The sequence below is a fragment of the Strongylocentrotus purpuratus genome, unplaced genomic scaffold, assembly GCF_000002235.5.
Source record: "Strongylocentrotus purpuratus isolate Spur 01 unplaced genomic scaffold, Spur_5.0 spur5_scaffold_8, whole genome shotgun sequence".
In the NCBI taxonomy this organism is placed as follows: domain Eukaryota; kingdom Metazoa; phylum Echinodermata; class Echinoidea; order Camarodonta; family Strongylocentrotidae; genus Strongylocentrotus; species Strongylocentrotus purpuratus.
In genome coordinates, this window is record NW_022145614.1 from 30,219,041 (window position 1) to 30,246,154 (window position 27,114).

Genomic DNA, 27,114 nt, shown 5'->3' on the forward strand with positions numbered 1-27,114 from the left:
TCATATATAAGCAAAAATTAATTCCATTTGTTTATTACTTACCTATCACTTTATGTCATGATAATATCTATCTTAATAGTGTCTTTATGAATACATGTATAATATGATATTTATTTATCAATAAATTCATTCATTTATTTATTTAATCATTCTTTATGTTATTTTATTTGTTCTTGAAGTTTTGTTGAAACTGTTTTGGGAATGAGTTATGGATGGAATTCACATTCTTAAGCTAGGGCATTAGGATTTATAGTACGTTTATTTTTTTCACCATCCTGGTATGGAAGGGGGGCTTGGCCCTGGAAGAATGCTGGGGAAAAGGGCGGTAGCGTGTCCAGGTTATTTGAGTTTGTGCGTGTGTGCGTGTGGGAGGAGGGGGGAGGTGGACCACCAAAAATTTACCGACCGACATCAATTTTTTTGTCTTCAGGAATATGTATGTACCACGTTTTCTGTGTAAAAATGAACAAATAGTTTGGCTTTCTAAAACTAAAGGAGATGGTCAAATTAAGTGGACCAAGGGAGTATGGAATAAAAATGTTGTTTGGGGCGAGCGGCAGAAATGAATGGATACAGAAAATATTTTGTACACTTTTACTTTTGAATATAGTTTTCCATTACTTTTGTTGGTACATCAGACAAAGATGTTTGTAGTTTCATTGTGAATGTAAGGAATCGACATCAAAGGGGGTCGGGGGAAAATAAATGAATAAAGTCAAATTGACGAGATATATGGACATCGACAAAATTAGCAATGAGACAGAAATGAAGTAACTTATTGACTTTCTTAAAGAATCTTTATTGCAAACATTATGCATCATCACAGAGATTGCAGTTAAAATATTGATAACATGTTTTATTTCAAAGTAAATACACTCAAACCTGTCTTAATAACTACCTCTGTATAAAACACACCTGGTTATAGTGGTCATTCATTTGTCTTTCCTCGAGAAAGAATTGTGTTATATAGAACCTGTCTATACAGTGGCCACGTTCCAGGTTTCCCTAATTAGGTAGCCTTTACAGACAGGTTTGGGTGTGTGTGTGTGTGTGTGTGTGTGTGTGTGAGAGAGAGAGAGAGACAGAGAGGGGGAGAGAGAGAAAGAGAGAGAGAGGGAGAGAGAGAGAGAGGTGACTCCTCGGTCTATGGAGGCTTTTGAACAGCAGGACGATGAGGAGATGAAGACGAAGAAGAAGAAGAAAGATAACAAGGAAAGGAAGAGGAAGGATCAATTTAGAGCATTGTCTTGTAACATAATTATTTTAGGTTTTCAGTCGAAGTGTAATTCTTTCACCTATACTACAAATGTCCATAACGAAGTGAACTCTTTACCCGTGCTCAACAAAACACATATAAATTACTAATCCTTTGGCAGTAAGATCGAATCCCAGAATAATGGTCTAAATCACAAATTATAATAATACAATCGCTTAGCACTAGTTTAAGAATGAGATCTGAAAAGCTCTTTGCAACATGTTATATTACACTCACAACAATTTTTTTTCTGTCATGTGTGTATTCTTCATTGAGAGGCCATGTGCATAGAAAATGTTTTGCTGTCGCCATACATCTAGGCTGTCAAATTATAAGAGAATTAGACCAGATCTAACCATATAGACATTCTGTTGTAAAAAAACACTGTGTTGTGCAACACACCATAAAATAAGATTGCATCTTTAAAATTTAATCATCTATATTGCATCCAAATGGAATGATTATCGGGATAGATGTACCAAAATATATTACATAAAACACATGTCAGATGCAATGTGATTCACATTTAACGAAAGGCACTGCACGGTGAAATAAGATTTGGCAAGGTTTAAAGGTCGATGATTGAAGAGAATGTCGGCACGATCATCTAATTCCTACGAGCCATATTTCAAGTTCGTCTTGTTACTAGATCTACGTCCTCCAGATTGCATTCGCTTTCTTGCTGATCGTTTTACACTCGCTCTGGTTGCCTTTAAAGCAGGATCAAAGAATTCTTTCCCTTCTCTTAACCTGACGAGCTCCTCCCATTCCTTGTTGAGTCTCCATTTGCTGAAGGCACTCTCTGCCGCGATCTGTTGTTCGGCCACTTTCCTCTGTTTTTCTTTCTTTTCTTTCATTTCGTTCAGCTTCTTTTTCTTCTCCGTTTCACCCTTTTGAGCGATCCACGCCTTAATTAGGAGTTCATTCTCAGCATCAATGGATGCTTGAAGTCTTCGCGCTTCTTCCTGCTGCCTTCGCTTCTCCAATACCACCTTTTTCTTGTTCCGTATCTCTTCATCTTTCTGTTTCTTCCAATCCTCATAAGATTGTCCAGTTATCTTTGGTCGCTTCTCCTCTTGTCTTTTAATCTCCTCATCTGCTCTACCAAATGCTTCATCCAACATCTTCTGGACATTGTTCAAGAGTTTCCTGTCTTTCGCGCCCTGTACCTTCCCTCCCAACCAATTATCAAAGGCTTCATTATTCTCTTCCGGTGTGGCCTTTCTTTGACCGTTTGACAGAAGCGGTTGATCGGTGGTCTCACGCAGACCGACGCTTAATTCTAAGGATGCCTGAATATCTTTGATCTTTCTCGTGTCCAATATTTCGTCCCGACCATAGCGGTCATTAGGGTGTCGGGGGTTGTACCGCGGGCTTCGAAGTCTTGCTGACGATGCTCGTGGTTTGTTGCGAGGAGGGGTGATAGGTATATTGCACTTTATTCCATTGCTGATGTGGGATAGCTGCTCACTGTCTCCACCGCTGAGACCCAATCCAGAGTCTGGCCCATTGTCAGTGCTGCAAATAATAGAACATAGAAATATTGTCAGTGGTTCAATCAAATGTAAAATGAATTTACTCAAAATAAACATCACAAAATGTATAAAGCTTTGTTGTATTAATAAGATCTGCTTTATGAGGACTTGTAAAGCTTGCGTGAAAACAAATTTGTTCAAGAGCTATAGATTTAATAGGACGTTACGTTGGCCTAGTATCGTGATGAATAAAGTGGGCATTGATCTTTATCGAAAGTTCCTCATGCTCAATGGTTCTTTAGTGATACACATATCACTTTGATTAGACTATCACTATAGGGTAATTTTAAAGATCTCGACAGTAAGTTTAGTTTCATCGTATTACCTTCGATGTGTTGATTCTGAGTCCAATACTAGAGACAACATGTTCACTGATCTCCTGGGCGGAGCCGAACGTGCTCTTGGCCTCTCAGACGGGGTTGTATTTGCGGCTTTCGTTGGGTCTTCGAATCGGGCTTTCGTTGGGTCTTCGAAGCGGACTTTCCGTGTTTCTTGTTGCCATGCCGTCGTCCTTGAAGGAAGAACATGTGGCGGTCGTATGGCCGGTGGCCGGGGCGAAGGTGTTAACGACAGCATGGTGACTGTGGAAAGGGTGTCGTCCGGACTCGACGTTGGTATGGTATCGAGCATCTGTAAAGATGATCATATGAAGTTTGGAATATTGTGATGACAATCTGTAACCTTACACTCACTGTAATGAATGAGAATTTTAAAGATTTTGCAAGTTCAGAATGAGATCTTCTAGTCGTAAAACATTTGCAAATTAAATATCGACCCTTAACAGTATTCCGTTTCACACCTTTAAAAACACTCAGAGACTGACTGAAATATTATGATGATTTCCCGTATCTATGAACTTATAGACATGGAGTGGATTTGCAGCAATTCTTCTGAAAGTACCGATGTTTACTTATTTGTAAAAGTATACATCAATTTCTGCGAACAAAACAAAGATCATAAGCCTACAGTACTCCCGTCAAGACTATACCTTTAATACTACTATCAAATTGATCTTCTTTCAGTTTTATGGATCCATGTTTAGGACGCTTACCACATTATCTTCGTCCTTGTCACCAGCATGGTTGGACTCATGGTCATCGAAGGTCGGCAGATCTTCTTCTTTGGCGGGCTCCGAATCATCACTGCTCTCACTGCTCTGGCTGAATCCTTCAAGGTCGGCTTGGGTCAACCTCCGAACAGAAAACTTGTTGAAGGCTTTTTTCGTCTCTATCGCTCCACCCAGTGACTTCACCATCAACTCTGGACCTTTATGGAATAAAAGTGGTCAAAGTGAGTCTAAGGAGATGGTCTAAATTTGGTCTACTGGGGGGTGTTTCACAAAGATCCTAAGTCGAACTTGACTCTAAATTGGACTTAATATCGTGGAAAGCCATTCGCAGCCTTAAAAAAAGAATATATTGAAAAGCGAAAAATCAAGTATTTTAACCTTTTTATAAATTCCACATCAAGAACATGAAATCTCCTTGATAATAGAAGATATAAATGATTTGAATCAACATTTTATGCCTTTTAAAATAACTTTTACAAAATATTTTCAAAGACGCTAACGGCTTTCCATAATTGTTAAGTCCAACTTAGAGATAAGTTCAACTTAGGATCTTTGTGAAACACCCCACGTGTGGTTAGCTCTCTGTCTTGGCCTACAACTGACTGTTTCGAATCAGAGCCACTTTTTTTGCGGAAAGTGATGTTGATAATTATGATCGGTGTAAAAGGTGTAAAAGATCATATTATTGCTCCACATCTCTTACAGTCTTCAATGAAGAATGAAGAATGAAAAAAAAAGTTTCTGCAGGCCTACCTGGTGCCGGAGATAGTGATAACTCCTGTAAGGCTAGTGTCGGCGTGACGCTCCTCGCTAGACGAGAGACGGGGAACCTCGGTGAACGAGACCATGACGACGATGAGGATGAGGCGGTGGTTGATGACGGAATTTCTTTATTCGTCGGTAAGGTTTGCAGCCAATCATCGTGCTTACTTAGACGTCTGGTTTGACGGGATCGAGCCCTCTCGTACAAGACCATTCTTCGTTCAGCTTCCTGCTGGCCGCAACTGAAGGCTAATTGAGTTGGAGTCTTGTTATTCGCATCCTTAAAAGATGCAAAATGGGAAAGATATAAGAGGCTCTTTAAACATGTTAAAAAGTGATCATGTATATTTGCATTTTTAGCGCTTTTAACATTCCACGGTTTCAAAATACCACTAGAACATAAAGAAACATCTCGCCGATTACAAAACAATATTATTAAAATTGCCAGACCCACTCAACCCTAACAAAAGCCATAAAAATCACGTCATGTTAAAATATCTATGCGGCATCAATCACTAAAAAAAAATCTAACTAACTATATATCCTGAATAACGTCACTAACTAGGGAGGCAATATAACTTTTCCACGAACTTTCGTTTTGTTATGGGAAATTATTATTTTCATGTAGCTGGAAGAAGCTGATATGAAAATCCCCAAAAACTTTAAAATAGATCCCTAAAATGATATTCTCGTAATTTGTTTCGGGTGACGTATCCATTGAGGTGTAGAGGTGCCGGACTGTCGATCACAAAGTCCGCGGTTCGAGACCCGCCGCGGCACTAATGTCCTTTTGCAAGACATTGATCTACATTTGCCACACTCAACCCAGGTGATGTAAATGGGTACCTGGCAGGAATTAATTCTTTGAAATGCTAGAGTGCCGCAATGGCAGCACAGCTAAAGCCGGGGTAATAATCTCCAAGCTTGGAAATGCCTAGTAATTCTAATAAGCGCTATATAAAAACTGAGTATTATTATTATTAATATTCCACACATGGGAATTTCCAAGTTGACCAAAGATTCACAAGACTGTTCTTGAACTGATTAAGGCATATCATTTACCTTGAGGGTAGTGTTAGCTCCATGTTGTAGGAGGGTATCTATACACCCACCATTCCCCAAAGCACATGCAATGTGAAGAGCCGTGCGACCTGAAGGTGTCACCGAGTCCGGATGAGCACCATCAGTTAGCATCCTGTAAATCAACATGGTAATGTTGTTAAAGATAAAGACCAGTTATGGTCATGCGATTGCATTGTGAAAGAAACGTTGTGGAATCGATCAAAAAAGGTTGATCATCTAGCATATAAGTATTGGTGTGTACTGCAAGGTTCTGGAATCATCAAACTGATAAGAAATTTGGCCCAGTCTTGGTAAAGTTACAATCACTGTACACAGAAAGATGACTACGCGACACGTGCGCGATATCTATCAGGTCCAAATAGATATCTATCAGGTCCAAATAGATATAATAATTTACCAAATATATCAATTAGTAGGCGGTTTCTCGGCAAAATTTCTATCATCACGTGTTAGTCAAAATATATTCTTTCACATGATTGATAATAGGAGCTTCCATTTCATTTTTGAGAGAGGGCGTTTCTAAAACTGGTCTTTACCTTTAAACAACCACTATAATGTCCGATACCTCAATTCAATGTAACGTTCGGAAAAGTCTCTAACAGCTGTCAGTAAAATTTTAATTTTTAGCTTTTGTAGGCAAATTGAAAATTGAGAACCCCTTCTTTTGTCTTTTGGGGGAATTTTCCAGCAAACTTGCCAGTATCTTGCCCCAAAATTCCTCCCCTATTAATTTAAAATGATCTGGATACAATGCATGGGAGAGTAATTGTAAGTTAAAGAATCTATGATGCCATGGGTGTCGATCCTTACGTAATACCTATTCATCAGGGGGGGATGAATGAATAGATCATCCCCCCTGATGAATAGGTATCAGTTACGGATCAACACCCATGTATGATGCACAGTTGGTTTGGAAATTACGGATGTCCAAAGTGAGTGAAAAAAGAAAACAGTCTATATATCCAGCTTGCTTGCACAAGGTGTACCTACTTATCAATTAGGTAATGATACCCTCGATGTGCAGCAATGAACATGACCACCATTCGTCTTCTTTCGACATCGTCTTCGTTCCAGTGTCTCTTGATGTCGTTGATGATCACCTGAGTGTTCCCCGATACAGCGCCAGATACCAGCTCTTCAAATCCATATTCGAGGATGACACTGATACGATCCCCTACAAAATATAGCAACACGAATAAAACCATTGTTATTGTAAGTCTTTGCTCTAATTTCATTTGCCTTCAAAAGAATAAAATATAGCCACAGATGAATAGAGCTGAAAAATTAATTTCTCATTTGATAGCCAGAAAATTAAGGAACATGTAATTCTGTCACTCCAATTATGGCCTAAAAATGTGAAGCAAAATCAAACGCTTCCTTTCCTTTTTGTCTCGCCTGCGTAGCAAAAAAGCGAGACATAGGCGCCGCTTTTCCGGTGACGGCGGCGACGGCGACGGCGACGGCGACGGCGGCGGCGGCGTCAACATCAAAAACTTAACCTAAGGTTAAGTTTTTGAATTTTTGATATAATTTTGAAAGTATAAGTTCTTAGTCAATGAAACTTTGACTATAGGGTAATCAAGTATCCCCAATCATGTGAGTAGAATTTCAGATCACAAAGTCAAGGTCAAAGGTCATTTCAGGTCAACAGACTTGGACTATGTTGTAGCATCATCATTGAAAACTTAACCTAAGGTTAAGTTTTTGAATTTTTGATATAATTTTGAAAGTATAAGTTCTTAGTCAATGAAACTTGGACTATAGGGTTATCAAGTCTCCCCAATCATGTTAGTAGAATTTCAGGTCACTAAGTTAAGGTCAAAGGTCATTTAAGGTCAACAAACTTAGACTATGTTGTGGCATCAACATCAAGATTTTCAAAATGCTTCTTCTTCGTTATTTTTCAACCGATTTTGATTCTGATTGTTTCATATGATAGGGCTAGGAGGGGGATTTAAAATTTCTACACAGAATCGTGAAATTCATTATCTATGCTAATTTATGCAAATTTATTCGAAATCACAAAAAAGGCTTCTTCTCCTTCATTTCTAGACCGATTTTGATTTGGTTTGCTTTATATCGTAGAGCTAAATTTGGAACACTAAACTTCTACACAGAATTGTGAGATTTTGCTCTATTGATTATTTATGGTACTTTATGCAAATGAAATGAAATTATGTACCTTCCAGGGCATCAAATTTTTATTTTTTGACCAGTTCAAAAGTGTACCACATAAAATTTACGATATTTGTTGTTGCGAGAATCAGTGAGATGCGGATGAGCGCTACGTCATTAACGTTCTGGTTTATCATATTGAATTGCGTTATGCAGGCGAGACCGCCGAGAGCGTTTCCCTTGTTTTTTCCAAGTGATGTCCCTAACTTGCTCTTAACATAATGTTTGTTCCGAAAACATCAAAGTAGAATATACATGTTACCAGGGGCGTACGCAGGGGGGGGGGGGGGGTTGGGGGTTCAAACCCCCCCCCCCCCCCTTTGGTATTTTAATGTATGTAAACCCCCCTAAAAAAACCTAAACCCCCCCTTTGTTTGTTTGTTTTTGTTTTTTGTTTTGTTTTTTATTATTAAAAAAAAAAAAAAAAAATCCCCACGGCTAACCTAAATAAGATGACCTTACCCCCCCCCCCCCCCAACGAAGAAAAATGTCAAATTTTGAAATTTTGAGACCAAAAAAAAAAAAAAAGGGGGTGGGGGGGGGGGGGTACTCATATATTAAGACATACGGGGGGTGCCACGTTTGGGTAAATTTTTCACACACAAATTCTTAAACATGGGTCCCACTTTCAACAGAAATACCCCTAAATATGGGTCCACAAAATGGGCTTTACTTCGAGAAAAAAAAATCCGCCAAATCGACCCTTAAAAATGGGTAGGGGTTTCGAGGTTTCATCAGCACCCCACCCCCCCCCCCCCCCAGGGCGAAACCCCTTTATTTCTTTACTTCAATTTAATTTCAAAGACCTATTTAAAAATCAAAATATATATATCATATATTTTATACCTGGTATCAATCTCATCTCCCTGAGAGTCATATTATCGGCAAGGGAAGCATGGCGCTTGTATCCCAGCGTCAGGAGGTCGCATGGGAGACCGACCGAGAACTCGATGGCGGACTTGAGCTGGTGGATGGCCATGTCATGGTGAACGACCACGGTGGTGAGAGCTCCCCAGGGCAGCTGCAACATCAGGTCAAACGTGTCGATGAACCTGCCGCTGGCATCCCGGACGCCGACCTTCTTCATGGTGGGCACTAGGTGCGGCATGTGGAAACTCTGCAAGATGATGAGAATACAATATGTTACTACATGGAGAAGTGGTAGATGGAGGTCCTGGGTTTGAAGCCAAGTCGCTGCTTAAACGCATTACTTATCGCTGCCTATTTACATTCAAAATTATACTTGCATTGGTTTCTAAGCAGTTAAGTAAAAACTTGTACTCCCATAATTATAGTATTGCAAAACATCAGACTATATTCATCCGTCTTAAAGATTTTGAGGGCAAAAAAAGGCTTGAAGAGTCTGACCATTAAAAAGATAATAACCTTAGGTGGTATACATAGTCAGTCGATGTCATGGTAATGTCAGTTTAATTTACCACAGAATACAATACAGATCAAACTGTCTATAAGATCACAGATACTAACCAAAAACACACAAAATATTCAGAGGTTAGTACTTTCAGCCTTCCAGAAGAGATTTTCCTCTTTTTGTCTTCGTCAATATAATAAAGCATCTGCGGAGGATTCGCTAAAAGCACTACTTCGGCAGAAGCAAAGTTAAGGACGTGATGCGCTGTTCTACCAAGTTGTGCGGTTGCTGAAGATGATGAAACTATAAACATGACATCTGCTCAAATATGTTTTTGTACTTCAGCACCATACATGAGATATTACGAAGTCAGCTCTTTAACCCTACTTCTTCTATTTAATTTCCGGGAAGAAGTTTCCTTAAGAGAAGCAAAGTGTCCATGTTTTTTCAACTCGACAAAAGCCGACAACAGTACTCATTAAAGCACTAGACTTCTGCAGCACCAAACGAGAAGACGTGACGAGAGCCACTCTTCTTGCAAGATCTGCGGTTGCTGCAGATGATGGTGACCTAATATACACGATGTTGGTCTCTGACAGACGAAACCACATTCCATTTTACATCTTAAGTTTGTCACTTGAGTCCAATTATAGATACCATTGTCTAATGTAAGGTCAGTATAATGGACACCAAACCCAACTAAACCTCAAACTTTGAGACAAGGCCGGTTGATATTGATTGAAAGTGTCAGGTATTATTCAATTTATAACTTGTGTTTTGATTCTGTGGAGAAATGGAATGGGGATATTGATTTTTTTTTTCCTTTCTAAGACCGATTTCTGATCGTGTCCATGCAAGACGAATCTGTCAAATGTCAAGATAACTGAAATCATGTTGCTTAACAAACAAAAACACGACCGTTGTACAGGACGACCGTTGTGTCGAAAATGGTTTTGTGTTCATTGTTTTGCTAATAATCTCTGGGTCCTGGCACAAAGCAGTATATGGATAATCGAACAGCTATTCAGGTCCAAATAAAATTCACTTCGAATGTATTTTGAAATATTATCCTTTGTTCTTTTACATGGGGAAAAACAGCAATAAAAACAACCAAAAGAACCAAACTGACCCCTTTGTTCTCAAGAGGGATATATTCTTAGGCGTAAAGTGAGAAAAAATAGGAAAGTATATATCTAAAACGTAAATTGTAATGACTAAAGAGAGTAACAAAATATAATGCAAGCTTATGTTTACCATGAAGCAATGCATTGCATATGCATTATCAAGCATAACATTGGGCTTACATTCGATTTATAAGCATTGATATTATCAATTTCAAAACATAAACATCAATCATCATGCCCAGAATTTGCATATTTTCTCTATTACAAAATTATGATTAATGTGGAGATTCGATTTCAATTTTTTCCTTCTAATCAACAAAGACCTCGAAATATAAATTAAATCTACATTTATATGATTTGGGTTGAAACTTCTACTTAAGAATAGCAACACATACAGATATGTATATCTAAGCTTTTAGAAACAGAAAGCCGAAATCAGACAATATAATATTTCGGCTTTCTGTTCATTCTTCCAATTTACTCTGTGCAAAACGAAAAGCTTAAGTACATCTGCATTCGTTACTATATCTTCGATTTTGTATTACTAAACATCTCTCAAGTTAACCCCATTTACCCATTAGCAACTAAAAGATCACCACAACCCCACCTACTTCAGGCATGTTATCATACGAATGACATCAAACTGGCCAAGTTGTATGATAGTTTATTAGTTCGTGGCACAATTTAAGATAATCAGGTACGTTTATATAACATAACGACGTCGTTGAGTTGACAAGAACTTGTCAGCTCTGGTACGTGGTATCATAGAGAAATATTTTTTTTGTTGTTGATACATGATAGAAACTCTTAACTTTGGGTAAAAGTAAACCAAAGAGAAAAGAAAAGAAATAAATCCACAATTTTATTTTGCGTACCCTATTATATACAGTGCAATCTTACAATGCTTCAACTCGTCTTCAAACTATAAACTGAATAGGATAGGGTATAATTATATTATAATAGAGCTACTCTATGATTGTATTTATAGGCCCCTATTTCATGATATGACTGTAATTTTCACTTTGAAATAGAAATTAAAAAACAGAAATCATGGCAAGGAGATGTATTTATAAATGTCCATGTACTAGGTCTATCTTTCTACCACAAATACACTTAGTGAACACCCGCATAAAGGGGCATAGCCGACACACCAAAATGCAGTTGCATTTAGATTATAGATATCCAATATGCCTATAACTCGTAACCATGGTAACATGTGAATGCAATAGTTCATCTCTCTATACAGGGGCTTACGGTAGATGTGTACACATCTGAATACATGGGGAACATAATCTAAATGGAATCGAAACTAGTCATTTGATACTAAGATCTCAGTGGTATTTCGCATGTTGTTTACAACTCGCTGCGATGAGACTTGTCATGATATATAGGAAGAGACAAGAAAAGTGAAGTTAACGGTCCATCAAAAAGAAACCATGTTACATGTAAAAGAAGCCATTTAACGTATTACATGATTGTGTAAGAGATTATTTCCGTCTGTCTTCAAACTCACATAGCTTTGCCTTTGTGTATACTGGCAGATAATTATAGGGGAGGGGCACAACCGGCCTATATATTAACTTTGAAAACTCTTAATTAGTGTACCATAAGTATAGGTGCCCTTTAGTTGTTATGGTTTTGCATCCATTTTCAAATTGTATACCCCCAAAATGATGTGATATATTTTAACATTCCATTCATTCATGCTTGTTTGCTATGTTCTTCCGACCCCCCCCCCCCTTTCACAAAATTGCAAATCCTAGATCCTCCTCGAATACGTATCCTTTTGATATCATTTCAAGGAAGGAAGATCTAGTACATTAATCATTCATTACTGCATGCATATTATTATTTACGAATCTTTAATTTGATGATATGCGATATGTTTGTTATCATTAAGTTTGCGTCGTTAGGGTCTCACTATTGATTTAGATATTGATTGTTGAAATTGGCAATGATCTCAAGTGGTTCTATTCAAAGTTCAATGGGATGAGGAGATTACAATCTTATACAACAATGAAAGAGTAAAAAAAAAATAAGACCATGGGTGTCGAAGACTGGATCGATAAAACTTGCTGGAGCTTTTAATATTTTTGTACCCATCCTAATTGTCCTTATCTACCAACTGAATCTCTTGAACATGATAGAAAAGACCGTAGTTCTGCTTACTATATACAAAATTGGAAATCCACTTTGATTGATTGACTGGATGCTTTTATTTCTATGAAAATTAAAAAAGCATAATGCATTTCACAAACAATTCTTGAAGTAATATGGAAGTAACTAATCCTGAATCATAGTAATTGATGACATGAAAGGATATTCTGTTAATCATTACATGCGAAAAAGAAGAGTAAACCTCCGTAAAAGCTTGCCTTGTTGCGTGTAGGTTCATTTAATTAAATTACATAAACGGAATACACATAGACTGAGACAAAAAAAGAAAGAAATAAAACAAAAAGTAATCTGTTACTGCTAATGATAGAAGAGAATAAGAAATAAAATGGGGTAGGACAGATAGATTGATAAATAGATATATATATATATATAGGTAGATGGATAGATATGGGTAGATAGAGAGAGAGAGAGAGAGAGAAAGAGAGGGAGAGATGAAGAGAGAAATACATCGAGGGAGAGAGATAGTATAGAGTAAACTGAACATTTTGGGTAGTCATACGTTCTTCGTTTGGAGTGGAATCCACTCTTTTAAAAAAAACAGACAAGTGGAATATGCTCTTAAAATATGTGTTCAGCAATTGCTTATTTGATATCAACCTTTTCAAATCCCACCTTGATCATTATTGAACAAAATGAACGAAGGTAATTGGTTATCAAGATAGCTATACAGATCATAACTGGCATAATCTATTTATTTCTTAAAAGGAAATATACAACTCTTACTTCTGGAAACTTGGGTTACTTGCTAAAGTAAAAAAGGAATTTTATATTTTGGGGTTCCATAATTCGCAGCATAAGTGATTATAGACAGTACTGAATAGGTATTGTAGCTTGTAGAAATGCCCATTTGCAGTTACAATGATGAATTTTAGTACTATAGTATATGATAGAAAAAGAAATATGAACACCTCGTAACTAAACTATGAACGCTCAACAATAGTTTAGCTCAATTACATTTAACGTAATCATAGTGAAATCAATATTAAGCGGACATTATTATGCTCAACTTCAAGCATATCACGTACAGCTACATTTCAGCTAAATACATAATGTTTTTTGGGCTAAAATAGGCAAATGGAGTAAATTATGCAGCCGATATAATACGACTACAAGTAACATAATATATTTAATATTCACATCAACGGCCGTACAATAACATGCCTACAGTAATGTAACATAACGGTCCATAATCCGTAAAATAATACCGTTATACACACCTGCTATCTAAGCGCTCAAGCAGACGTTCAGTGCTTGGCAACGTGAAGCTACAAGCTGTCAAGAACTCTCGGAGATATCATTATAATCCTCACATACTGCCACTCGTAGCCGAGTATTATATGAAATATATATTTGCCAACAGGTCGGTATATATTCACCCCGTTACGTGCAATTACATAGCACTAGCTGTAGTCAAGTTCAACTTGCTTAGTTCCCATAACGATGACAGACCGAACTTCGAACCATTTTATATTACAGTAGAGTTCCCGCACACTTCAAACACAAGATCAGACAATGTAAATACAAGCACTATACGTTTCAACAATAGGCGTGCTGTTTAAAATGACACAGCTAGACCGCGAGTGAACAAATATAAAATCGGTTCTTCAAGCTCTAACCCGTACAATTCCCCCCACAGAGCTCGTAGGCACGCTGAATACAATAGCGCGTTGCTAAACAGTTAGATACCAAATCAATAGTACAGGAGTGGATATATAATTGCTTGCGGGATAGATAATGTATTATTGTCGTACTCGTATTGATTTGCTTGTAGAAGGAGAAAAAGAATTATTTCCATGCCGTTATATGATTTGATCGGTTTATTGTAAAATGTCTAAGGCTTTTTGTAATTCAACATTGAAGGTACACTCCTAAACATTTTAATAGGAACCCATATCAGCAGACTTTTATTGTATTGCGATTCCCTAATGATCATGCGCATTTGCAATTAAACTTAAAAGAAACATCACATGAAAAATACCAACAGTCAGATAGACAAGTTTTGATATAGGCCGATATCTTATACTGAACGATCTCTTACAACTTTATTTCTTAATTGCACTATACAGGTAGAGACTTCGTATTTTACTTTGCACAATAATCAAGCCAACTATCTTGGTGATCTAGGCCATGTGTACTTTGTTCCAACCAATCTCACCTTCAACTTCAGATTTGGTATAATTTACATTCCAAATGTTGTATATTTTTTTCTTAGACAATGCATTTTCCCGAGACAACTTATAGTGAGAAGAAAACAAATCCCCGGGCTAGTAATGACGCACAAGTTGTTGTTCTTATAAAGTTATATATAAAGGAAAAGAGAAAGAAAAAAATCAATCAATCAATAAGACACTGGATATATAGATGGGGGGTAGGTTTGCGTGAAGGGTCCCCCTCCCAGCTATATAAAAAAAAAAGAGTTGTGATCCACAGGTATTAGTTCTTATACCGTTTTAAAGTAAAAGAGAAAGACAAAAAATCAATCAATCAATAATACACTGTTAATATAGAGACGAGGACAGGTTTGCGTGAATGTTCTCCCCCTTCCACACGACCAGACCCACAAACGGATCTTAGTTTTGAAGAAAACAGATGGATGACACCGCCATCATGAGGTGGGTGTAGAGCGGGTTTCATGCATTGATGAAGGGTTCCCCCTCTCGCCGTGAATTATGATTTAAAAAATTGAAACTGATGTTTTACGACTCAACACATTTCAATTGCCTAAAGAAGTTAGGATGAGTACTTTGGGTGTGAAATTTGGGTGTGGCCGACACCCATCGCCATTTCCTTGCCAACTAAATTAATGCTATACATTCGGCACGGGCCCTCGAGTCTTCCGAGTAGCAATCTGCCCTTCATCACCATCATCATCACCATCACAATCTTCACCATCGTCATCACAACCATTATCACAATCATCACCATGACTATTATTATCATCACCATTATCATCATCGTCATCAACATCACAATCATCCCCATCATAATCATTATTACCATCATCATCACATCACCGTTATCACCATCATCATAACAATCATCACCATCATTATCATCATCACTATCATCACCATTATCACCATCGTCCTTCACTTCATCATCATTGAAACCATCATCACTCTATCGATCTCGTTAACAGAACCAAAAAGAAAAATCCGAACAAAATTATTCATTTTTCTATATGGTTAGGTTTTATTTTTATTTTTGGTGTTGTCTATTTTATAGAATGTAATGAGGAAAAAAAACTGTTTATTGGGAAACTGGTGTCGTGTTTTCCACCGTGTTTGGCAGATTATACAAAATTGTTTTACCCTTTTTTGTTAAAAAAGAAGACGGGCCCCCTTCCCTGTGCTCAAGGGGGGTGGATGATGAGTTTAAAAAATGGACACTTTCCCTCCTTCCTCCTCGCTGAGCACCAAAAAAAAACAACAACAACAAAAAAAAAAAAACGAGTGGTCACTACCCCCTATTTCGGGAGTCAACGTTTTATTGCTATAATGTTAATGCGTGTGATGGTGTGAGTGTATATGTACTTGACTATAGGTGATGATTGCATGTTTGGTTTTATCATTTTTTTTTAATGCATCTCATTCTTTTACTCACCTTAAAATCTAATCAGATGATATTGTTAGTAATTTAGTAAATAGCAAAGAAAATTGAATTTTAAGCAAAACTGCTTCAAATTCGCTTTAGGAAATTCGGAGGAGGCTACACATGTAAAAATAAATGAAAAATGAAAACACTATCTGTTCTCCACTGCACGATAAATCAGAAAGTGTACGATTTGTTGTGGTTAAGATCTCTGTATACAGAGCGTGGTTTCCAAAGAGAAAGACGTGACGCAATAAAACTTTTAACCAATCAGCAACGAGTAACTGGATCACATTGACCATGACGAAACAATGCCTTCGCGTATACCTTATATTGTTACGTTGCAGAATTTTGCGCACGACACCGTGGTGTAGTGGTAGAGCGGATCTAAAGAGGATTATACTGATGTGCCGTCTCGTAAAAGAAGGGGCCCGCGATGGATATGCGAGAAAGGAGGCAGCCAATTGAGGAGTGAGTAAGAGTGTAGGGATTTTTGTTAATTTTCATGAAATCCACACGCGAAAATAGTGTTTGCTGAGGAATAAATTCGTAAAAAAGAAAAATGATTTCAAAAAAGGCAACCGCCATTAGGCCTTTACAAAAAATGTTGTATTGCCCTTTGAGACCGAACCCAAAATCTTGAAATCTACGGTCGACTTTAACAAAAAAAATCCGACCGATCGACCCATCATGTTTTGGCACCTAAAAGGCAAAACAACCTTTTTTTTTGTAAGCCTTATATAAAGTTTTTGGCGGAGCTTCAAACGTATTTCGCCTTTGAAATCGTGGAACTTGGTGATCTTTGTTTAGCCTCATTGCTGACAGAACATCTACAACGTAAGGATTCTTAATTTGTACTAAGAATGACAAAATTTACACGATCATGATTTTGGCCATCATCGTTAAAGGCTTACAGCAGATTTATAATCATTCTTCTCATTATAGGAAACGATCGAGTCAAACGAAAACATGTCTTAAAGTGCAACTTTACGAAGTATTTGTGATTAAAATTATCGATATATTTCTTTCAATTGCTGTGCATTTGCGACAAAAATTAAAAACGGAGAATTTTTTTATCTCACTATAATCCCACTATGATCTTTAATTTCAAAGTCGCCCGATTTAATTTGCACTGAAACGTTTATCAATTTGTTTCTTTGACTTTTTGGGGAGGACTTTTTTTTTTAAATACTGAATTTCAATAAGCCAAATTCGTATGGAGTTGATGTCCCCGGTTGATGCCTTTTGATTTCTTTATTTCTATACATTTGATCAAGACAAGCATATAACAGGCCTCGGTTAAAAAAAAAATATTATCCTTGTCAATTATTGCTGTCCATAGAGGCATAGATCTATTTAAGATTTAAGCTTTCGCCATCAACCTAATTGTGCTTCATATAAATTACCCTTGTCTGTCTGTCAGCCTGTATGTCTGTCCCCCCCCCCCCTCTCTCTCTCTCTCTCTCTCTCTCTCTCTCTCTCTCTCTCTCTCTCTCTCTCTCTCTCTCTCTCACGCTGTGTTTCTATGTCTCTCTGTCTCTTTTTTTTTTACACAGGATACCCCTTCCCTCGTGGTCTCTCTCTCTCTTTCTCTCTCTACTTATACATAATACTGGCTGTCTCTCTGTCACCATCACACGCAGATTCATGTCAGTAATACTCTTCATAGTTTAATTATACCAATTTGTTGTGTATAATCTAACGACAACCATGAAAAACATATACCACCCCCATGCACCACTCCCTCTGATCCCCACCGACTGACCTACGTGTTTTGTGGAACGTGTTCGGACTGTAGACAGCATCATACACAACTTCGTACGTACCACGCATAGCGTTCCATACTGACCCTTTGCATGAGTTTCAATTTGGACAAAATCGAAATGGCTGCCTGTACTGAAGTTCTGAAAGTGAATCGAGACCTTCTTGATAGCGAGTTTGATGGCTACAAATTATCTCTTGACCCTCTGCCCATCTATTCTCTTTTGATCAAATCTGGTGAGGTTAATTTATGACGATTGATAGCTACAAAATTACTACTAAGTCCCGTGCACTAATTTTGGCGTAAGGGTGAGGGTTAACGCACAAGCGCAGCTTTGTATAGATCTACCTTCTTCTTCTTCTTCTTCAAGATAATCTGCCTCCTTCAATACTCAAGATTCTTGCAGATGCCGTATACTCGGCCTGGTTGGGGTGTGCAGGTGGACCATTACACCGGGGTTTCCCCCTACTCTTATACGAATAGTGCAATGGGTTCTTAACGTGCAAGGGTTGTGACTCTCCTGTACACGGGGCCTCCATTTAACGTCCTATCCGAGGGACGGAGTGTTTTCCACTTGACATAACCTGCATCTATGAACAAGGGAAGGGGCACGTTAACACACAACGCAGGCTTCAGTCATCCGCCTGGGTGGGAGTCGAACCTGGGATCTTTGGTTCGACAGGCAGACGCTTTACCGACTGAGCCAACTCGCCTCCTTGGACCTGTTGTGTATTAAAAACTTTTTAGACGACCTCTAGATTCTATTGATTCTCAAAATTTCAAACACCACTTTACAAAAATCAACTGAGTTCACTCAAAATCTGTACTTTAGTGAAAATCGATCATAAAAGGCAGTAAAATACAACCTTTTCAACTTAATCTACCGATGTTAGAAAAATGGAAAAAAGAATTCAAATTATTTTTGCAATTGATCATTTGTCCCCGTAAGATTGAATTACAGAGAATAAATTCAATGTTCACTTTCCAGTTAAATTAATGATCACTATATCTAGATCTATTTAGTGTAATTGATTTATTTTTTTCTTCGCCACTCTTCCTTTTTGTTTCAGGGGTTGATGAAGTGAAGCTGAGAGATGACGAGTATACTTTCCAGCATATGCAAGCATTTGGTTTGACCAACTATTTAACCGGTGACCTGTGGAATCCCAACTGTGTTTACTATGTTGATACAGAATGGAGGCTTCTGCAGCTGAGAGTTGTTCTGGTAATCTGAAATCTGAATCATTGACAAGGGTTCAACTTAAAGGAATTTTAATATACTAGGGAAAAAAGGGAGACTATGAAAAGAAATGAAATTGAAATAAAGTATCTGTTGTCCACTTGGATTAAAACTAAAAGATGGGATTTCATGGGGGGGGGGGGGGGGGGGAGGTGGTAAGAAGTCTGAAATATGAGATAACTTGATAACTTGATATATCTACTTCCATATTCTTGTGTATTTGACTTAGAATGCACTAATTTGTTCTGTCTATTGAGCTACATACATGTACTGTCTCCTGAGAGCTAGGACAAGGAGAGTATTCACTCACAGCTGTTGACACTTAGCTAACCCTTTCATGACAATTACTGATTATTACTCCACATTGTGTGGTTTCGCTCAATTACTTTTGATTCAGAGCGCTAAAAAATATACCACATACACAAGAGGAAAAGGGCAACAATTTCTCCACACACTGCATCCATTTTTGTTTCAAGACTATATTGCATTTGATGCTAGGAATTTTATGAAGGAAAATAAGTTTTAAAATCCTTAAATTGGCAACAAGTTGAGGGATTACAATCGTTGTTTTTTAATAAAAACCGGCCATGTATTCAACATTTCGACAGCGTTCCCGCCCGTGTATATATTGTTTTCAGAGACATGATTTGTTGTCTTATTGTAGTGATAAAAGAAAAATAGTATTGTTGCCAATTTAAAGAACAATATGTGATCAATTTAGCCTTAAATATAAATCCTATCCTGAAAGGGTTAATACCCTTCTTGCTCTGAGCAGATGAATTATGTGAAATCTTGCAAATGCCGTTTAATAAACTATGTGATAACTATTGGATCCTATAGGAATCACAGCTGACTGAACCTACAGTCATCTTCACCATTCCTGAGGGGGTGACCAGGAGGGCAGGGTCAAGACACAGTGTTTCTCTCTCCTTCCCCTCCCCTCATCTGTGCGTGTTGTCTGATGGGGTGGGGCTCCTTTATGTACTAGACACTGGGGTCAGAGACCAATTTGAGTGCACACAGTGGAAGGTAACTAACTACTCCTACTTTAATTACTTGATATTGACTGCTGAGAACTAAAATAGTAAATTTGACTTGGAGTTAATGCCCTTTTTTCTGACTCTCATGGCTTAACTGGACTGAATTCTGATTTGATATCTTCTGGAATGAAAAGAAATCATTTCTTAGAAATCACTTCTTATTAGTTACTTCTTCATATAAAAATATACACTATTTTGAAAATGAGCACTGTATGAGCTATCTCTAATCAGAATAGCATTTATTAAATAAACTTTTAACTTCCTTGTTTTAACTGCATGATTTCCATTTATAATGTTGTATTACAGATATTGGCCCAGTTTATGAAAACTTTGTTAAGTTGTACCTTTTAAACTCTTGTGCTCATTTACATTATGAAAAAGAAAATTGTAGGGTTACGATGAAGAAATATGAACATCTTTTTTTATATACAGTGTCCATCTAAATCATGTTGAAAACAATTCCTATTGTATCTATGTACTTTTTATTAAATTCTTCCCCAAAACCAGGTGATATTCAAGAAAGAAGTGTGTGGAGGTGCTCCGGCCATCTTACAGCATGCTGTATGCAGAGAGGAGGAGTCTGAGATCAGAGTAGACTGTTTGTTGCTTCATGTTGAGAAGTCATGCCGTGTGAATGAAGAAAATGGAGAGGGTTCTACAGCGAAGAGTAACAAAAGTGATTATGAAACATACATGGAATGGATCACCTTGAAAAAGACAGTTGGTAAGAAGAAATGGTCTGTTTAGAGCCGTGATGGCAATTACTCATAATATTACATACTGTAGTGAGTGTTAATGCCCTCTTTGTGTACAATGATAAACATACAAAATACGTGTATATTACGCTACAATATTTTGCAAAAGGCATGTATAAAATGTGTAGATTTCCCTCTTTTTTCCTCAAAAAAGTGACACAGAAGCATAGTTAAACGATAGATATACGTGCATTTCAAAAAATGCAAAATATAGAAATGATTTTCTGAGCAACTAATTAACATACATGTATTGACCCAAACTTCCCTATCATGGGGATATGTGCTATGAAAGCATCTTCTCTCTAGTGAAATTTGGAATACTTACTGGTATTCATTCTTATTTTCTAGCTTAAACCCAACAGTGTACTCAACTCTAATCCTTACCCTAACTGATCTAAAATCTAATCACAAAAAAAGACCCTCCCTATTCCTCCGACAAAATTGAGGGTTGAGTAAATGTTAGATCGCCCACGATGGTCTATTAATAAAAGTATTATGGTAATAAGCTTCATAGATTCGAGTCAGAAAGGGTCCTTTAACTCATCGATGGACTTGATCTTTCATTGTTGCCTGACTGTTAAATTTTTTTGGTTTAAATCTTGTGCTATTTCCAGACCAAGCAGAGTTTGAGGTGGAAAACACAAGAGAACTGAGAGGGAAGACAGCTCCTGTGTACTGTGGATTAGAGGAGGGAGCCCAAGGGTTGTTTGTAGCCAGTGAAGCTGACTTTGTTATCATCTCAGACTCTCTCTATCCTGTCAAGGCAGAAGTCAATGATGAGGCAGAGAAGGAGGAAGAGGGTAAGAGATATATTGAGGATTCAGTGACACAAAGACATAGTTCCATTTTGGCCATTTTGAGAACAAGTTTTTATGTGTCACTGAGCACTTGGGCCGTAAGGAGTTAGGTCTATGTTTCACTAACCATTGACTTCAAAGGGGTGTTGGGTGGAGTTAAGTCTTTGTGTCCACATTTTCTGCACATTTCGATATCAAATACTCATTTTGGCAAAATATTGAGTTACGTCTTTGAGTCACTGAACCCTTGATATGTGCTTTCTTAATTTCTTAATTAATGTATGATTAGATGAAGGATTAGAATAGTAAACATGATTTATGGGTGTTTATTACTATTGAAGATCAAACTTGTGGTTTCTTACTTTTGAAGTTTTCATGAATTTGATTACCGGTAGATATTCTTTGCTTTATCTTTATCTGAAGTAAAATCACCACAACTTTATTCAATATCTTACAGCTGACAATGGACATTCACTTTTCTAAAAAAGCGAAATATCCAATACCACAAAAGCAGAAGAAAAATATATAGTTTTATAGGCCAGCTATTTTATGAGCACTTGAAAAAAGCGCAAAAGATAGATTTACTACAGAATGAAATGAGAGCTATTATCTGTCATTGCAGTGATGTTGGAAATGTAATATTTTGAGGTAGATGTTTTAGATTTTGAATGATTTATGTATTTTCTTTCGATTCGTGAATTGTGTTGTAGAGTATGAATGATCTGATTCACATTGTAACCTGTACATGAAGAACACTCTACGGAGACAAGAAAAAAAAAAGCTTTTTAAGCAGGTTATCTTTAGGACCAATTTCATGTAGTACACATTTTAATGAGAAAAAAACTGTTCAAGGGATACAAACAAATACATGGTCATTATCAAAAGGTGGTATTTCTATACAGGTGGGAACTAATAATAGCTACCGGTAGTTCTTTTATAACGCTTTTCAGAACCGAAGACCCTCTCAAAGCGCTTTACAGAGATATATATTATTACCCCGGTCATCTGATTTAGGCTTACCCGCACACAATGTATGCACATTCTCCACTCCCTGGGGAGCGTAACACAGATTTGAATATATATTCTTTGTTGCAGAAACGCCATTACCACTGTTCACATGGACACAGACTGGGGAAGACGTCATCCTCACATTCATCGTCCCGGAAACCGTCTCCAAGCCTGACATTCATATGGTGATGGAGGCAGATAGGATTGATATCAGTATCAAGAACGGTAAAGAACTCCTGTCTGGCGCCCTCTATAGACTGGTTGATATCGCCTGCTGTACATGGACCCTAGAGAAAAGAAAGTAAGTGCCATGTTAGAGAAGACAACAGTGGATGACATGGTTTGACAGGAATGAAATAATATTGAGTTTGAATTTGAGTTTATTGGTTTCACATCTCACATGCAGATTTAACACAGAAGCGCTTTGTAACTGCAAGGAGAAGGCGCTATATCAAATATCTTTTGGATTGGATTGGATTGGATAACAAAATATAAATAAAAGACATATTGTTTCATAATTTCAAAAAAAATTATCATTGTAATTGACAAAAGTTAAGCAGACTACAAAATTATATATCACCAAATATGTTTGACAACTATTATCATGTTAACAGAAACCCAGACAAGAAAAGTACAAAACTGTGAAATGTGCAGGAACCTATAGAAAAGCGTGGATTGTAAAGAATAGGTTCCTGGTGACGTGGAATAATGATCAGGACAGAATATGTCTATTCTAGAGAGACGTACATAATCAAACGCAAGAGGGCAGTAATTTGACAAATAATTGTATACAAGTTCAATAAAATTTGAGACAAATACAGAAGAAAAAGAAGAAAAAAAGGAATAAGGTACACTAAAAGGAAAAGGAGTAACAAGCCCATAAATAGCAGAGTTTACATGTTTCCACCACCTGAACTTTTATAAAACTGAACACGAGAAGTCATGAATGATTAATTCCTTCCCTGATAAAATTCAATTCTGTCATATTCATGATTGTTTCAGATTGGATGTCATGCTGGCCAAGGAAAATGAAGGTTTCATGTGGACGGAGGTGGTGGTCGGGAACACGAGAGGGGAGTACGTCGCTGATCCAGATCAAGCAAGACTGATCCATGAAAGACTGGCTCATCTGACCTCAGATGCACTGGTATGTTGGCAGTTTTTAAATGCCAAATCTGAGATGTATGGCCCTACAAGCTACATGTATAAGCGTCTGTGTTATGGTGTAATATTGAAGCCCTACAAAAATTGTGCTTCAAAATGATCATGAAGTGCCTCAAAAAAGTAAAAAAATTTGAGTGGCAGGTTTTACCATACTCATTTTCCCGAATAGACTGTAGTGTTATAAAAACCGTTGGGAAAACGGTTTTTGAAATTTCGAATTCCAATCATAAATTATGTCTTGATAATCAGATGGGCAATCGCCTTGTAAAAGTCATGGGATTCCTGACTGACCTAAAGGTTTATAATTATGATTGCAGCATGAGCTAAATCCAAGATTTTGTTTAGAATCTGAGGTAAAGATGCCCAATTCCTTTGAATATCATCGCTGATTTCATAAACTGACATATGGTCTGCTTGGAGTCGGAAGAGCATTAACTCAAATACTTTAGCACAGAGTTAGCTACCTGTTGATTCTTATTTTAAACAGATGATATCACGTTTATTTCAGCCTATGGGTATATGTCAGTTTGTAAAAACCAGCGATGAGATGATTATTGAATTTGAAACAAGAGTATAATTCTATTAATCAGACCTACTAATCAGCTGAGCAAGCGTCTCAAAACGAAGTAATCTACATATTTGTATAGAACTATAAAAATGATTTCTCCCAAATTAATTTTGCTCTGGGATTTGAAGATTTCAGCCTACCTGTACGTGTTTGTTTTATAGATATTCCTTGTAACTTCAAGTTATGAGTTATGATCTTGGAAATATTTTCTCACCATACCCCCTCTCTTTCAGGGTCCTGATCCTAGCGGTAACATTGGAGGTCAACCAGGAATCAGTCCACAAGACTTGGAGGAGTGCGATATGAATGTAGAGAATGAAGTCTGTATCTATAGGATAGATGGACACAAACACACCATCTCACACAAGGTAAGTGGTTAACATTACTAGTGTTATGTTATGATAAGACCAATGATTTATCAATACTGTATCAATACCTCTACATGAAGTAAACATCCACCTTAAAATGTTTACAAACTTCACATTTCTTCAAAACTTTGTAACTTCCAAGTAAGTTCATGACTGGTCACATTATGGTTGTCTTATTCACAACACCACCCTTTCAGATTAAAAAACCCACTCCCCCACTACTGAGTAAAAGTTATGATGTACTTAAGCTTTATGTTCGGTCATGGACTCAGAGTTGACCAACTCTCAATAGAGGGTGTACCCATTATGAAAGGGGTTCACTTCTGGAATCAAGTCAGATATTCATCAGACAATTTAGAGAGTACATTCAGGACATCAACAGAGTATCAGACTTGCTCTAAACTTCAACTTATTATTATTATTGTGTTTGTATCTTCATGTTTTATTATTATCTGAATAAACTCTTTGCTCCATCTTCTGACCAACTTGTGTCACCGTTCCTTATGATCGACTCTATATACTTAAGAAATTAAACTTTTTATTGTTTACCAATCCTAATAAAACACTAGTATGGTCTCGATTGTTTTCTCAAGTTGTATAATTTTTAAAGAATGTACAACTTGTACATTTGTCAATATATTTCAGTTTGTTGATCTACTCCTATTGAAATTATTATTCAGTAATTGCATTACAATATTCCAAATTGTTTTTTCTAGGTATTTGCTACAACATTCACTTACTTGAAAACTAAACAATACTGCACTATGTTGAGTGATTCTTCACCAGTTAGCTTAGAACATAAAAAAGGGAGTTCATGATTTATTTCAGATTTAGTTCAGGCTTTATTTAGATTTGAAGTCAATAGAAAAACCGGGTAGGATAATAAAAAACATTATATGAATAATGAATCTAAAGGAAAGAATTGATATAAATGGTACCAGTTAGCTGCAATGCTTTTGATAGGCACTGGCCCCAGCAAGTACAATCATTTGGCACAACATTATTCCAACTATGTGCTTGAAATGAATAAGTTCAAAATATTAGCACTTTTTTTGTAACTTTCTTTAACTTTGACAGACTTGTATATCGAGCTACCAACGTATCTTCAAGGCGCCGCTTCAACCCAGTCATCCACCCTGTATCTGTCTCCGCCACGATGTTGATGGCGTGGTCTGGCAACCCAGGCCGACAACGGCTGAATCTCCATCACCATGGCAACACGAGGCTACCTTCAACGCCCTAGGCTATGTTCAAGCCTCTAAGAGAAATTGCAAGTTTGCCAGCTGCTCCCCGGACACTTCCTACTGTGTCCTGTGCGACTGCTCCAAGCATGGTTATATCTACAGACAACCGGCAGATATCCCTAGTCCGCTCAGGAATCGCAAGAGTGGACGTGTGGTCGGACAGATAGCCAAGCAGCAGGTCATCAGTCTGGACGCCATCGACGACATTCTTGGACTGCAAGCGACCAACGAGAGGCTGTTTATCTTGACCACTAAGAAGATGTATGTCATCAGGGTCAACGTTGACTGATGGTTTGAATGTCACAGGCATGGACTCTTATGAGCAGATTTTACATGAACAATGTACATTATATTAGCTGCTGAGAGCCAGGAGGGCTTGGGCCCCATTTCACAAAACTTGTCATCAGTGACTAATGACAGTTTTTGTTATAAGCTACTGAAATCCTTGCTTCTGATTTGTTATCAGAAGATTTGTCACTGATTTTTGTCATTTGTCATTGAAAAAAGGCTTTGTGAAATGGGTCCCAGAACTCAGCAGACGTTATGTGGGTTTTGAGCAAGGACTGTGTGCTTCAGGTTCCACTCCAGAAAGAAGGAAGATGATTTTTTAAATGGCAATCCGACTTTGTAATTCAGTCGAGATGGTTTTGTTGTCAATACAATTATTCTTAGGTCTCATCTTTGTGGGGTTAATTATTACCTGGCATATTTGAAATATGTATTTATGACGGCAGCTCTTACAAACCTGAACATTGCCAATACAACAACACCATAAGGAAAAACATGCTTGTACATTATCAAATAATGCATTTGATCTCAATTTCAGTCACATTAATGATAGTTGGTCAGAGTTCCCTTTTTTTTCTTCAATGAATGTAGACACTGGCAAATAATTAAAACACAAGCATTGATATGGATGTGATGGGATTTTTTTTGAGTAATACATTCTTATATGACGATTAAATTAACTGTGGAGAGTAGATGAACAAATTGATTTAAAGCATGTGAGTGCTGCATTCTTTAA

The 27,114-nt window shown here is 37.4% G+C and overlaps 2 protein-coding genes across 2 annotated transcripts; one reads left to right on the top strand and one right to left on the bottom strand.

Moving 5' to 3' along the window:
- Window positions 1-1,097: 1,097 nt before the first annotated feature.
- On the bottom strand, window positions 1,098-14,113 carry LOC100889829. Its single transcript, XM_030976009.1, has 8 exons — window positions 13,771-14,113; window positions 8,726-8,996; window positions 6,695-6,878; window positions 5,684-5,816; window positions 4,613-4,901; window positions 3,842-4,056; window positions 3,116-3,420; window positions 1,098-2,773 (listed from the first exon to the last, which is right to left on the bottom strand). Exons 2-8 carry the CDS (start codon window positions 8,985-8,987, stop codon window positions 1,870-1,872), a joined length of 2,292 nt encoding a protein of 763 aa, XP_030831869.1. The 5' UTR covers window positions 8,988-8,996; window positions 13,771-14,113; the 3' UTR covers window positions 1,098-1,869.
- Window positions 14,114-17,961: 3,848 nt separating this feature from the next.
- Window positions 17,962-26,520, top strand: LOC590657 (nudC domain-containing protein 1). The gene is made up of 9 exons (XM_790254.4): window positions 17,962-18,142; window positions 18,977-19,131; window positions 19,987-20,175; window positions 20,694-20,910; window positions 21,556-21,741; window positions 22,834-23,047; window positions 23,749-23,893; window positions 24,712-24,846; window positions 25,924-26,520. Exons 1-9 carry the CDS (start codon window positions 18,001-18,003, stop codon window positions 26,377-26,379), a joined length of 1,839 nt encoding a protein of 612 aa, XP_795347.2. The 5' UTR covers window positions 17,962-18,000; the 3' UTR covers window positions 26,380-26,520.
- The last annotated feature ends 594 nt before the right edge of the window (window positions 26,521-27,114 follow it).